This window comes from Verruconis gallopava, assembly GCF_000836295.1.
Source record: "Verruconis gallopava strain CBS 43764 unplaced genomic scaffold supercont1.15, whole genome shotgun sequence".
NCBI lineage: Eukaryota > Fungi > Ascomycota > Dothideomycetes > Venturiales > Sympoventuriaceae > Verruconis > Verruconis gallopava.
The window spans coordinates 464438-477208 of record NW_015622151.1 but is presented as its reverse complement, the minus strand read 5'-3'; the positions used below and the strand labels follow the sequence as shown (position 1 = coordinate 477208).

General features: G+C 52.3%; 5 protein-coding genes across 5 annotated transcripts; 2 read left to right on the top strand and 3 right to left on the bottom strand.

Moving 5' to 3' along the window:
* Positions 1 to 114: 114 nt before the first annotated feature.
* On the bottom strand, positions 115 to 1622 carry PV09_05138 (uncharacterized protein). The gene has a single exon (XM_016358607.1). The coding sequence runs from the start codon at positions 1431 to 1433 to the stop codon at positions 270 to 272; it is 1164 nt and encodes a 387-aa protein (XP_016213708.1). The 5' UTR covers positions 1434 to 1622; the 3' UTR covers positions 115 to 269.
* Positions 1623 to 1996: 374 nt separating this feature from the next.
* Positions 1997 to 5094, top strand: PV09_05137 (uncharacterized protein). Its single transcript, XM_016358606.1, has one exon. It carries the CDS (start codon positions 2441 to 2443, stop codon positions 4145 to 4147), a length of 1707 nt encoding a protein of 568 aa, XP_016213707.1. The 5' UTR covers positions 1997 to 2440; the 3' UTR covers positions 4148 to 5094.
* Positions 4835 to 8477, bottom strand: PV09_05136 (uncharacterized protein). The gene is made up of 5 exons (XM_016358605.1): positions 7785 to 8477; positions 6228 to 7169; positions 5792 to 6177; positions 5337 to 5739; positions 4835 to 5279 (listed from the first exon to the last, which is right to left on the bottom strand). The coding sequence occupies exons 2-5, from the start codon at positions 7037 to 7039 to the stop codon at positions 5057 to 5059; spliced, it is 1824 nt and encodes a 607-aa protein (XP_016213706.1). The 5' UTR covers positions 7040 to 7169; positions 7785 to 8477; the 3' UTR covers positions 4835 to 5056.
* A 206-nt stretch (positions 8478 to 8683) lies between these two features.
* Positions 8684 to 10907, top strand: PV09_05135 (uncharacterized protein). Its single transcript, XM_016358604.1, has 2 exons — positions 8684 to 9204; positions 9406 to 10907. The coding sequence occupies exons 1-2, from the start codon at positions 8900 to 8902 to the stop codon at positions 10508 to 10510; spliced, it is 1410 nt and encodes a 469-aa protein (XP_016213705.1). The 5' UTR covers positions 8684 to 8899; the 3' UTR covers positions 10511 to 10907.
* Positions 10349 to 11847, bottom strand: PV09_05134 (uncharacterized protein). The gene has a single exon (XM_016358603.1). It carries the CDS (start codon positions 11782 to 11784, stop codon positions 11212 to 11214), a length of 573 nt encoding a protein of 190 aa, XP_016213704.1. The 5' UTR covers positions 11785 to 11847; the 3' UTR covers positions 10349 to 11211.
* Between the last annotated feature and the right edge of the window lie 924 nt (positions 11848 to 12771).

Below are 12771 nucleotides of genomic sequence, written 5' to 3'. Positions count from 1 at the left end.
GCTTTTGATGCGATTTTTTTTTTTTTAGCTTCGTCGGTCGTCATGCAAATTATCTTCCGAAGAGGATTCAATCCAGGGCCTCGAATTTCACAGGGGAAAGTATGAATCTGATCATTGATGGGAAAAAACAAATAGCTCATGATTGCTCGAGCGTCGATGGTTTCGCTGAAATAATGATTACATTATCCAAATTTGTACACATGTCAGTCATGACTTGAAACGTCCTGATTTGATGTTCTGAGCATCATATCGAACCACACCCCCCCACTTTATAGATAAACGCCAACAAGAAGACCCAAGAATCCTATCGAAATTGCGGCAAACCACGTAGCAAGAGGGACAAAGACGGAGACCTGCCCGCCAGCACCTCCCGTGGCTTGTGAAAGTCCGCCGCTGCTGCTGGGCTTTGCGCTTTCCAGACTGGACGTATGGCCATTGATGACGGCGACTGATCCACCGGCGGCAATGCTAACCGTCGTTCCATCGATGATTTGAGCCGAGCCTCCCGCGGTGACGCTGTGGCCGCCGATGTTCCACACACCACTGGGCCCAGCGGTGATTGTGGAGCCGCCCCAATTGATGACAGGCGTTGATTGCTGGTTGTTGTTACCCCCTTGCCCACCATTGGTTGGAGAAGGCGACGAGCCACCGTTGTCATTGACTTGCGACTGCGGGGGCGGCGCAGTCCCGGAAGCACGCGTGACCACAGCTTGGCCTTGGGTGGTGAGGAAGCGTACGCTCGTGTGTACCACGGCCGCCAACGCGGCAGACGTTCCTGACTCTGTTGCTACTGGGGTTGCGGAAGAGAATTCGATGACGCCGATCGCATGCGAGCACTGAGCCGGTGCGTTCGGAGAGACTAGCGCACTGATGGTGGGCAGCGAGTCGAGGACGGATTGTGCGCTCTTCGTCGGGACGTCATTGCCCTCTTCCGATGTGAACGGGAACACTAGACGCGCTTGATCGGACGGATCAAGCACGGCAGGCGAGGGAGTTGCACGGCATATTGTACCAGACAGTTTGTTTGGGCCGGCAGAAACTCCAAGATACGCATAGTATGTCGTGGGATATGTTAATGTGGTTCCAAACGTTTCCCACGTCAAAGGAGCGGGGGACGTAGCCAGGCCTTGCGTGCTCTGTCCAGACTTGTACTTGGTGTACGTCGCATAATTTGTGATGCTCGTGCCGTCGTCGTAGACTGTCACGTACGGAATGACAGTGACAGACAGACTTGAGGTGACCTCTTGGACACTTTGGGGAAAGGACAGTAATGTCTGCGTTGCAGAAATTGCGCATCCTGAGCACGACGAAACCGACAGGCTTGTGCTGAGGTTGCTGGGGCTCGTGACTGCAGCAACGAAGCTCGCGTATTGGAGTAGAGTCGCCTCGAACAGTAAGAAATGCTCAATCGTAAACGACAGTAAGGATCTCATCGCGACGACAGCGGAGAACACGGCCGCGGATCCGGAGCCAGAGCGTGGTGGATGAAAGCGACGGAGGAGCGCGACCGAAAAAGGGAATGCAAGAGAAAAGAAGCCAGAGAGCTTGGAAAAGATGAGACCAGGGACAACGAGCAGCAGGCCTGCTGGAAGGTTTCGTTGCTTGGTACGGTTCGCAGTCTGGGCACTCACCTGAGATGAAATTGGACTGAGCACCGTCGGCTTGTGCTGCGCCTTGGTCGTCCGGCCCGCCGACTTCTTCAGGCTAACCCAGATCGACGACGCAGGGAGCTTTTTTTAGGAGCCAGGAACAGACGTTCTCCACCCCCACTGGAACACCGCGGGCTCGAGAAAGGCCCACAAGCCTTGACGCAGCGGGCTGGCAGTTCGTGCCTTGGCTCGACGGCTGCCAGTCCGCCGTCGACCCAGGTCTGGCGGCAGAAAACAAACACAACCAGGCTGGTCTGCGCGCTCGAACAGCCGAGCGAGAACGATCAGAGGTGCTCGTGTCGCCATCGCGTAGGCTGTAGACCGGCCGCATGCACCATTCCAATGAAACTGCGGACAACCCTGGCGATGGTGCGTCTGCGCTCGTATCGCCACCCAGCGCAGCCTCCTTCTTCCCTCTCGTCAGATTGGCAGCGCCGGCACGGTGTCGGCCCTCTGATCTGTACCGATACCTTGGCACTTGGCGTTCGTTCCACGGCTTGCTGAGCCATCTGCTCTGCTCCCCTTGCCATGGGCCTCCTTCTGATCCTCATCGCTGCCGGCAGTTCTTCGCAGTAAACCGCTACATCCTGACAACGCTGGCACAGTGAATGCGCCTTGTCTTTCCCCACAACCCGTCTCCCAAGATTGCATGATCCAGACGTCCTTGTTGTGTGTGTCTGGAGCCAATCCCCGTCGCATACGGCCTGTCGCGTCGACGGCCACGCGAAACGGCGGAGATCTACCTTGAATCGCTGCCAACTCCAATCGCTCGACAGTCGCCTCCTCTCGACATGCGAATTCAAAAGCGCGCAACAACGGTGCCTGCACCCATTGTCGTAAACCCAAGTCAGAACTGGTATGGGCCGGACGGGAGCTGGAGCACGTTTCGAATACAAGTTGGCACACCACCGCAAAGCTTCGATATCCTGCCCTCCACAGCGGCCTCAGAGTCGTGGGTGCCTCTGCCAGAAGGCTGTACCAGCTCAGATCCCACGGATTGCCCGACGCTGCGGGGTGTTCAGCCGTTCAACGGCCTCTCTGCAGAAGGCTATTTAACCAACCAGTCGTCCACGTATTCGCTCATTGGACTCTACGCAATTCAGCTTGAAGATCGGTTGGCATATTCGCTGAATGGTCAGTATGGAACCGACGTGTACGGACTTAACGGCGGCAACGGATCTTCGAGCGGCGGCGTCTCTCTCTCAGACCAAATAGTCGCGGGCATCGCGTCGAAGGACTTTATGCTTGGTGTATTTGGCCTTGGCATTCAACCGACCAGTTTCTCCTCCAGTGCGGGAGCCAGTCAGAGCTTCATGACAAATCTGCGAAACGCCGACCTGATCCCATCGCTTTCCTACGGCTATACCGCCGGCGCATCATATCGGAACAAGAAGGTGGAATCTAGCCTAACCTTAGGTGGTTATGACCAGTCTCGCTTCACGCCCTCAAATCAGAGCCTCTCATTCTCCTCTCAGGATTCCGAGGTTTTGAAGGTTGGCGTTCAGTCAATCATCGCCGAAGACACTCTCTTGGGAACCACTTCTTTCACGGCGGGCGGTCACGGCCACCTCTCTGTCATAGACTCGACAGTGCCTCACATCTGGCTGCCACGAGCCATCTGTGACGAGATGGAGTCCGCATTGGGTCTGCAGTACGATAACCAGACCGATTTGTACCTCGTTAACGACACGATGCACTCGAAGCTGCTGTCACTGAACCCAACTTTTACTTTCAGACTCGGCGAAACGCAGTTCGACAACGGAAACGGGACGAACATCCAGCTCCCTTATGCTGCTTTCGACTTGCAAGTCGGATGGCCCATTTACTCCACGAATCAGAACTACTTTCCAATTCGGCGAGCGGCAAACGATTCACAGTACACCCTCGGTCGAGCACTGCTACAAGAGGCGTATATTGTTGTTGACTACGAGCGAAGAAATTTCACCGTCGGACAAGCTATCTTTACCGATCCCATGCCCTCTTCGCATATCGTCACAATACATTCACTAAACAACGGCAATGGCTCCAGCGGCTCTCTCTCAGCAGGAGCAATCGCTGGTATCGCCGTTGGCGCGGCAGTAGCTATCATAGCTCTCGTCGTAGGTGTCATCTTGTGGAAGCGAAAGAAGCAGAGTGAAGTCCGTAGACCGACCGAGCTGGATGGCACCTCCGCCAAGAAACGAATCGAAAACACCGATCCCAAGAACTACGAAGCCATCGAGGGCGAGGCCACGGAAATGGATGCGGAAGGAGAACACCGGATTTCTGAGCTGCCCACCGTGCACCAGAAGCTACTTCCGCACGCCGGCATGCAGGAGCTACCGAGCCCGCAGCCGGTCTTCGAGATGCCCGGCGACACGTCGTATGAGATGGACGGCACGCCGTCAGCGACACCGCGAACTTCGGTTCCTCCTTCGCCGTACCACCGCAGTCTGTCCCCCCACCCGTACGAGCCGAGCCCGCAGCCTAGTCCGAGACTGCATCCTCAGCACAGGTGACGCGAGGCCGGAGACAACGTTCCTCTGCTGCCCATGACGAGACCTGGTCGACACGGCGGCCAAGATCCGCAAAATGCGTGAGCCCGTCGTCTCGTGAGCAGGACTGCCCAGGCAGACTCAGTAGCGAGCGCTATCTCCTCCTTGAACAAGATCATGAACCGATTTCGACGAAGTAGCACGCGGGCAATGGGAGTGGCGAAAGGGAACCTGGTGTCTCGCAAACTTTGAAAAGGATTGGAGGGGACGAGTCTGGCGGCGCGTTCCAACCACCATCGCATTCGCGCCGCTCTTTGGGCGGTGGAAAAAGCGGCGGAAAAACAAAGCAATTTTCTTGCATAGCGAGGCGTTTCCCATGATCCGACGTGCTGTGTGTTTCGCGACGCTGAGCGGACCTCAACCATCTGTGAGATGCGCTTAAGGTAATTTTATCCACGAATAATTTTTTTTTTATTTTTTTGCGCAGGCTTCGTTCGCCCCGTCGGCTTCTTGTCTGGCATTGCTCTTCCAGCACGTCGTGGACGAGGTTGCCAAGTTTCACAAGCGCAATCCGCGTTGGCTGCGCATGATTGTCGTCTGCGTATTTGTTTAAAAAAAAATTTTTTTTCTCTTCTTGAGAGGGGCGTAATTCGAAGGATCGCTTTGCACAGTTGAGTTGCTGTTCGGAAAAAGTTGACGACATGGACGGAAAGTTCGAAAAAGGGTGAGTTGATGGCCTGTTATATGTCATGAGAATATAGTACCTCATCTTGGGTGAGAAATTCGGTCATCTAAAAATCGTCGAATTACGAACAAAACGCACAGTTTATAACCTGCGTGATGCTCCTGGGACAGAAATCTTCGTTTCTTATCCTTTCTTCAAGTCGCGCTCGAGCAGGACATCTTAAACGGAAACTAAGAAGGGGGAGAATGTCATGTCCTTATATCCAACGTGTCAGCATAACTACCGTATTCCCGGTCTACCCACTGGCAGAACGCCGTCCACTCCCGTTTGAATATCTGTTCAGCAGCATCTTTCTCGTCTTTCTGTAAACATGAAAACTGAATGCTCCATTCCACCAGTTGCCGCCAGCCATGGATGGACATGGTTGGGCTTCCGACCATGATCTGGTAAAATTCGTGAGACACAGAGTTCCTACGGACCGACCGTTAGCGGGGAAGATCTGCACGGAATTTCGCAGAAACGACGTACGTAAACAGGCTTGGATTGTCCGAATTCACAGTGCAGGGGATGCCCATCGCCAGAATCTGTGGATAGGGATGCTCCTTGATGTTCCTGCACAAGTGCAGAAGCTCATTTGAAGTCGGGCACAGCTCGATGCATATTTTCCGTTTTTTGAATTGCTCGACAAGGACTGGGTGCTTAAGGAGTGAGAAGCCGTGTCCTATCCGCTTAGCATTGAAGAGGACGGCGTCGTAAAGATTGCTGTTGTAGGGGTCCTTCGAGCCGCCGAGATCAAGGAGCGTCTCTCCTGCATGGAACATGAACGGTATGTCGATGTTCAGTTCTTTGCACGTTTGGACCATCGCAAGAAGCTCGTCGCGGTAAAAGCCGATATGATTTGCTCGGTCTTCTGCACCGACGAGATCGAAGCCTATATACAGTCAAGGCGGTGATTTTGACCATGGTAAGAGAAAAGAACGTACCGCATATCAGATCGGGGAATTCAAGCTTGAGCCTGATGCAATCTTTGATTTCCTGCTGCATCCTCTCCTTGGGGATAGAGCGCGGGGCGCAGTAGATGATCTTCAGGCCGAATGGGAACTTGTCAATCCTGCCATCCCGCCGGAGCTCATCCTGCTTGAGTTTGACTTGTTCGAGAATGGTTCTCATCTGCCACCGATGGTCCAGCATTTCCTTTCCGTTGTTGGACGGAATGGATTTATCCATCAGCATCGGCCGTAGCTCTGCGTACATGACCCCGTCTTCAATCATGTTGTCGATGGCTTGACCAATGTACCACGTAAAAACACGCTCGTAGTTCATCAATCCCTTGAAGGCTCTTGTCGCCTGGTTAAAACGTGCCCAAACGCTAGCATTTATCAGCAACTTGGCAATAAAACAGTACACTGTAAAAGTTACCCATTCGTAGTCTGCTCCATCCCATAGACTTCTTGTTCGCTAAGAACCATCTTTGATCGCACCCATTCCTCTGCGTCATTTTCGCCGTGCTTGCGTCGTTTTCGAAACTCGCTTTGGAAATCTGCCCACCTCATCCACGGCCTTGCTCCAGCACTTTTGAAATCCGGGTTGTAATCCGGAGACCAGATATCGGCCGTCGGAGTGTCTTCTGGCAAAACATTGAAAACGATCTCGGTCTCAGCATAATCCTTGTCCGAAAGAATCGGTTGCGTGCTTCGGATGAACATGTTTGGCTGCTCTCCGGCTTTCTTTATCAAAATGTCTGGCGCCAGCTCGGCATTGAAATGAAGATGCAGATGGCAACCTTTGGGCATTTTGAGTGCAATCCGGTATAGATAACTCTGCTTCACTACCCGTTCTCTGTTCGAAAGGAACTGCCCGCCCATATCGAGCGTTTCTGGCCCTGGAATTGCCTCGGATGCTATATTTCCAAATAGATTGTCACGCTCGTGTTCGCGTATCTTCCAGATGATAGTGCCCGCTCTCTGTTCGATTTTGGATGCAGTATCTATAGCCTTCTTATCCCAGGCAATATTTCTCTCTCGGCTTATGAGATCCTTTTTTCGTTGTTCGTAATCATTTGAAAGACCATTAAGGTTGCTATAGTGTTTGTTGAAAATCTCTCCTGGAGATCTTTGGTCGTCTGAATTCATTGGCTTCTCAGTCATCGTTTCCTTACTCTCCTTCCGGGCTTTTATGGCTTTTCTAGGTTTACCCCTTTTACGCTTCAAATTATCCAAGCCACCCTTCATGAGCAAAGTAAAGGTATCCAGGATGAAGAGGTTAGGAGATAATATCTTGAATTGATGTATACTACGTTGGCCCAAACTGTCTAGCGCGCTCTGAAACGTAACAGAGCGGCAAGCTGTGATCTGGTGGGCCCTAGAAAGCTTTGTCAGCATTGCTATTCAAAGCGCAGGAATGTGTCAGAGTCGCATATTGAAAGGGCTATGTATCTACGGAGGATGTTTGGCGTACTTTGGGGCCACAGAATATGAATTGCAGCAACAATCGCAGGGGTGACATTTGTCTTGGGCGTGCATATTGCAGATAAAGATGCAGCAATCCAACAACTGCAGCCTCTACAAGTGAGAGTGTGTTGTAATACAAATAAGAGCAAAGGACTTGGGCCGAAAGGCTGCGAAACTCTGTCGAAGTTCAGAGGCAGTAGGTCGCTTAAGACTCTACGGCGACGAGCTTCAGGCTACGCTTGGGGCCTAGGTCACGCCAAACCGAGAGCACCGTGCAGGATGACAGGCGGCTTGAAGAAGAAGAGTGAAATGGGGAGACCGGTGACGAGGCGAGCCAGATCGCCCAAGGCGAAAAGGCGCGTGCCAGCTGGCATGGGGACGGAATAAAGATAGAAAGCAGGCAAACAAAGACGACAGGAGAAAGATGCGATCAGGCTGAGATGTTTTTTTTTTTTAAAAAAAAAAATAAAATTAAAAATCAAAGAGAATAAAAAAGTAGATGACGGACGTCAGCTCTGGCGCATACCTCTCTGTCGTTCATCAGTCTAAGTCCTGCCAAGCTACAACTCGTGACGGCGGGAACCAGACACCGTCGTCGCTCCGTGATCGCGGGGGTTCCGCTACTGGGGTTCCTGCCAAGTTGCTGTTCTCGTTGTCGTTGTGGTCGTCGGTGTGGTTGTTGACGTCGCTAGAGAGGGCGTCTCCGACGCGTGCTTCTTGGGACCTAATCCGCGCGGGGGCCCACGTGCATATAGATACGAATATGTCTGTGTAGCTGTGTGCGGGTGCTTGCGCGGGTGCGTGTAAATGACAACAGAGTCCAACGTCGTCGCGCACTCGGAGTCGAGCGGACAGGCCTGGGCACGTGCTGACTCACCAGCAAGAGTGTATCGAAGATGGAAACACAACGAACAAACCCCGAGAAGGCTCAGAAACAAGAAGGGTGGAAAAACGTTCAAAACGCAGCGAAACATCATGGAGCTTTGGCGTCAGCTCATCGTCTTGTATCTGGACAGGTTGTCCACAATGAAATGGGCGCAGCTTGAGGCGAAGCAAATCCCTCTAGCCCAAACCAGAGCATAACATGATTCCTAAACGTTCTGGTCAAATCATCAGGTAGTCTGATCGAGCTCAAAACGGGCAGCGCACACATCCCATGCGATGATCCAGCATCGGAGGCCGCAAGCCCAGCACTGCGCTTGATCATGGCGGTTCTTCGCGGCATAAGCAGAAGCGGTGCAGACGATCGATGGAGACCGCGACAAGGCCTCTGCAGATTCAGCATGGCGCAGTCGTGTTTGATGCAGCTCGCCTTTGCTCGGCCAATGATATCGCCCAGCTCCTGTGCGATACGCTCGCTGGCCTCCGGGCGCCTTTCTTTTTGCGTTGGCGCCCTCGTTTGTCATCAGTAACACGGTCGTTGCTCTCAGGCTCAATCCGTCTTTTGTTCTCAAGAAGCCATGTCCGACCACCCGCGCTGAGGCTCGTTTCCTCAACGTCCTCACGCCCTTCCTTCTGCCGTGACCTCTCCACCTGCATCAATCCGCCAAGTGTCCCACTCATAAAAGGTCTCGCTTCCCGTTCAATCGTCCTGGAGGCCCTTCGTAGTGAGCCATTTTCTCGTTGTCAGCCAGCGACACCATGTATCAGCTTGGTTGGGGACAGTTGAATGAGAATCAGAACCAGCCCGATAGTATTCTGCAATGGAATCATCTGCAATTGGACATCGTAGGTTTCTTAGCTATCCTCGGTGAAAGTGCAGTTGTCTCCACATCTCAAGTGGCCACCCTCTCACGCATGTTCTTCCTCCCTCGACTACTCCCTGCCCCGCAAGCTCTGTTACGACCATCACGGCCGGACAAGCTGCAGCCCATCTCAGGCCAAGCTGTGGGAGTAACGTCAGGAAACAAACGAGATTACATCAACTTCCTAGGTCATGTCTTAGCGTAAGTGGTCTGCTCCCTCATACCCGCTCACGAAGCCTGCCAGAACATGTCGTGATTTGAACTAGAAAGACCAGCTTTCTCTCCAGCGTCTCGAGGGTATGCGCAACCTATACATGAGCTCTCGTTTTCCTCCTCTCACGTCATGCCTCGCTCGTCTTTCTCGACCTCGTTCAGGACCAGTGACTAACAGGTTTCTTACAGAAACGCCGACAGCCTACCGGACTACGCCGTCAAGTGCATAAAGATAAAGAGGATACATAACGAGGGAGTGGTCAGAGCAAGACCCTTTGGGCCCACTTGGTGGGTTGCCGTCCTGGGCTGTGTTCTGTCCGTTGTGATTCTCGCAATTTCGGTATGGCAGCAAGACGGCATGGCTATACTTGCAGACATATGCTTGTCATTCTTGTCGACTCTAGTCGGCGTCGTGAACAAGTGGAACCTCAACCTCCCCAAAAGAGCCGGAGACAAAAATCACTACACGCCTCCAGGAGATGTCATTCTCAGATATCCGAAGGGCAGCTTTGTCGTTATTCGGTGCTCAGAAGACGTTGCCAGGGAGCTTTTCTTCGCTCCAGAGGGCATTGAATATGACATTGAGACACCTTGGAAGTATAGAATGATTGCTCTGGTGGGCAGTATCTTGCTCATGTTTGGAGTCATTTTCCTCGGCAATGCTCGAACCAACGTCCAGGTCGCCTTTGCAGTAGCATACATGATACTTAACGCGGCGTACTGGATCATTGCAGCCTTGCCAAAGAGATTCCACTGGGACACGAGCGCCTTCGAAGTCATCCCCGAAGCCTTTGCCGAGCCACAAATGAACCGCGAGATGCTTCGCGAAGCAATCGTGAAGCAATTGAAAGAGGGCAAGCAAGACATCTGCTTAAAGACGATAGACAAGGATCTACCTAAAACCATTCCTCCCAAAGCACAATGCAAAGATTTTGTCTCGTACAACAAGACCTTTACTCAAGCACTATGGAAAGTTATTATTGCCACCCGTGAGATTGAATGGATCCGCAAAAGTGACGCGGCGCCCACCTCAGAAGCCTGGGACCGGTGGTTGGCTCTTGCCCACGAAGTTGCATTGAATGCTCCCGAACCGACAAACATCGACCAGAAGTATAAGGGTAAAATGCGATCTATTCAACACTATCATGTGCCTGACTGGAATGCTCAAGGGGCACTAATCGACGCTCTCAACGGAGTGAAGCAGCAAGAAATCAAGAAAGACCAACAGAAGACGGCCACAAACCAAACCCAATCCGATCTTAACATGCGCGAAGATCCCAGCAAAACTGTTTGATACAGGACACATTATCATCATATATGTCCCATGACTGCAATTCACTGATTACATGTCACATCTGCGCATTCGAACCATGCGATACCCCCAAAAAGTTAGCTCATAACGACTTATGACCGCGCAAAAGTTAAGAACAAATTCATTCATCTCATACATGTGCATCTCTTCTTGGAAAGAAAAAACAAATTGCATATCGAAGCAAGCAATGGACAAAAATGGAATATCTGTTTAATCTACTGTTTGTTGTTTGGGTATTAAGAGGCAGCTGCGGCACTCCTTAATTTGCTTCTGGAGCGCGTACACCCAATCGCCTCATCTCAAAGATTTAGTGTATGACAGTGCGTGCATTTTTCTTAGATATGAATGAGATTCATGACCACATTAACATCGATTCTGTGTTCCCCAACGCTTCGGCCACACAGTATTTATATCTATAGCTGTTCCGCTGTGTTCCCTCAAAATATAGGCAAAGGGCTACCGGCGCGAGTGCTGATTGGCGTTCACAGCATGGTGAGATTCGCCTTTCGAAAAGTGCCACGGCGTGTGCGACAATCTGTCAAGGGGTAGGGTTGCTCCCTCAGGTCGTTGCGTGTGCGAGGTGCCCATCCGAACGTGACGTGCTCAAACCTAAAGGGCAAACGTCCGTAGCGAGGACGAGCTCTGTGTTCTGCCACTTCGACGCATCCGCCGCGGTGCTACCTTCACACCGGTTTGGCAACCTTCCTCGCCTCCTTCAGGCCTGTTTCCGTGTCCCGGACCTCGCACCAGCTGATGGGCACGCACGCATTGCCGGCGTCGCTCCAGGCCATGACGACGCCAAAGTCGTTGCCCGCCGTGCTCAGGTAGTAGCCGGACTGGTCACCCAGGCCGATAACCGTTGCGCGAATGACGTCGCCGACGTGAAAGCACTCGGCGAGCTTGACCTTGTCCTTTTCCGTGGCGCGCACGTCCTGGCTTCGAAGCAGCGCCCGCAGCGGCTGCGGTGCCACCGTGTCCGACACGACCAGGATGGTGCAGCGGGCTTGCTGGCGCTCGATGCGGGTCACCCGCGCGTACACGACGGCGTTGATCTGCGGCAGGCGCGGCGTCCGCGCAGAGGGGGCGATGCTGAGTATCTTGGGGCCCTTCGGCGCAATGCTGCTCTTCTGGCTGGAGGGCACCCCCAGAATCGACGCCGCGATGCGCTGCTCGCATTGGAACGTGCCCGGACCGGGAGCCAGATCGCTCGAGGCGGCAATCACCTGGCCGGGAATCGCAAGCGACGGCAAAGACATGTTGAGTGCGGGACGTGAACAGTGTGTGCGAGGGCTGGCGTCGATTCCCCAAGATTGAAGAAGTATTGTAGTTCAATATGCCAAGCTGAGCTTTGATTGGTCGTGGAGGATCCACGGGTTTAATCCGTTCTGTGCTCCGTAACTTACGTTAATGTCTTTGCTAGCAGTGCCCATGCGGCGAAAGCGGCCCCAAGCATTTGGGACGCGTGCGACGCTATGCTTGCCATTCTTCATGAGAGTTTCGCTGCAAGAATTAATTTCCAACATGAGGAGACGGCATGAGCAGGGCACATATATGCAGAGCCTACAAAAAGGTGGCTCCTGTTGCCAGGAAGAATGCCCACTATCTTTAACTTCTGTTCCAAACAGTCATGTTGCTACTCTCATCTTTGACAGTAGCGATGTCCGGCCTGGCACGTTTGCTCCGAGAGTTCTGCGGTAGTTGACCAGTAAATATGTTTCTGCAATGTCGACTATGACAAGGAAATGGATGCTGAGCGGCAAGGCTTTTCTGCAAACTCGAAGATCTAACACTTGATTTAGATCTCATGTGCCAATTGAACAACTCTTAGCTAGAACGCGGTCATTGTTTTGGGTCTGGCATGTTAATTCAACTGAACACATTCGTTTGTGACTCTACAAGAGTGCTGGCTAATATGTGTTCCAGAACCTCAAGGGACAGTATTCTTTAACTTATGCGGAGGCATGAGTGTAACAATAGGTTTGTGCTACTATTTCTCTAACATCTCTGTTTATCTTATTCGGATGCATACTTGTTGGTGATTCCATGTCGCTTTTTGCAAACTAAACTGCTTGTTCTGATCTAATTAGGATTCCGTGGGTCCATCCATCCAAAGATCCCCTATTTGTGTGCTCGTGGAAGATACAACCTATGCATGAAAACAGCTGGCAAGAAAGAATTGCGAGCAACAGACCGAGACTCGTCTCAAAATTTTCATGTCTCGCTCAGTCGTAGACATAGCCAAC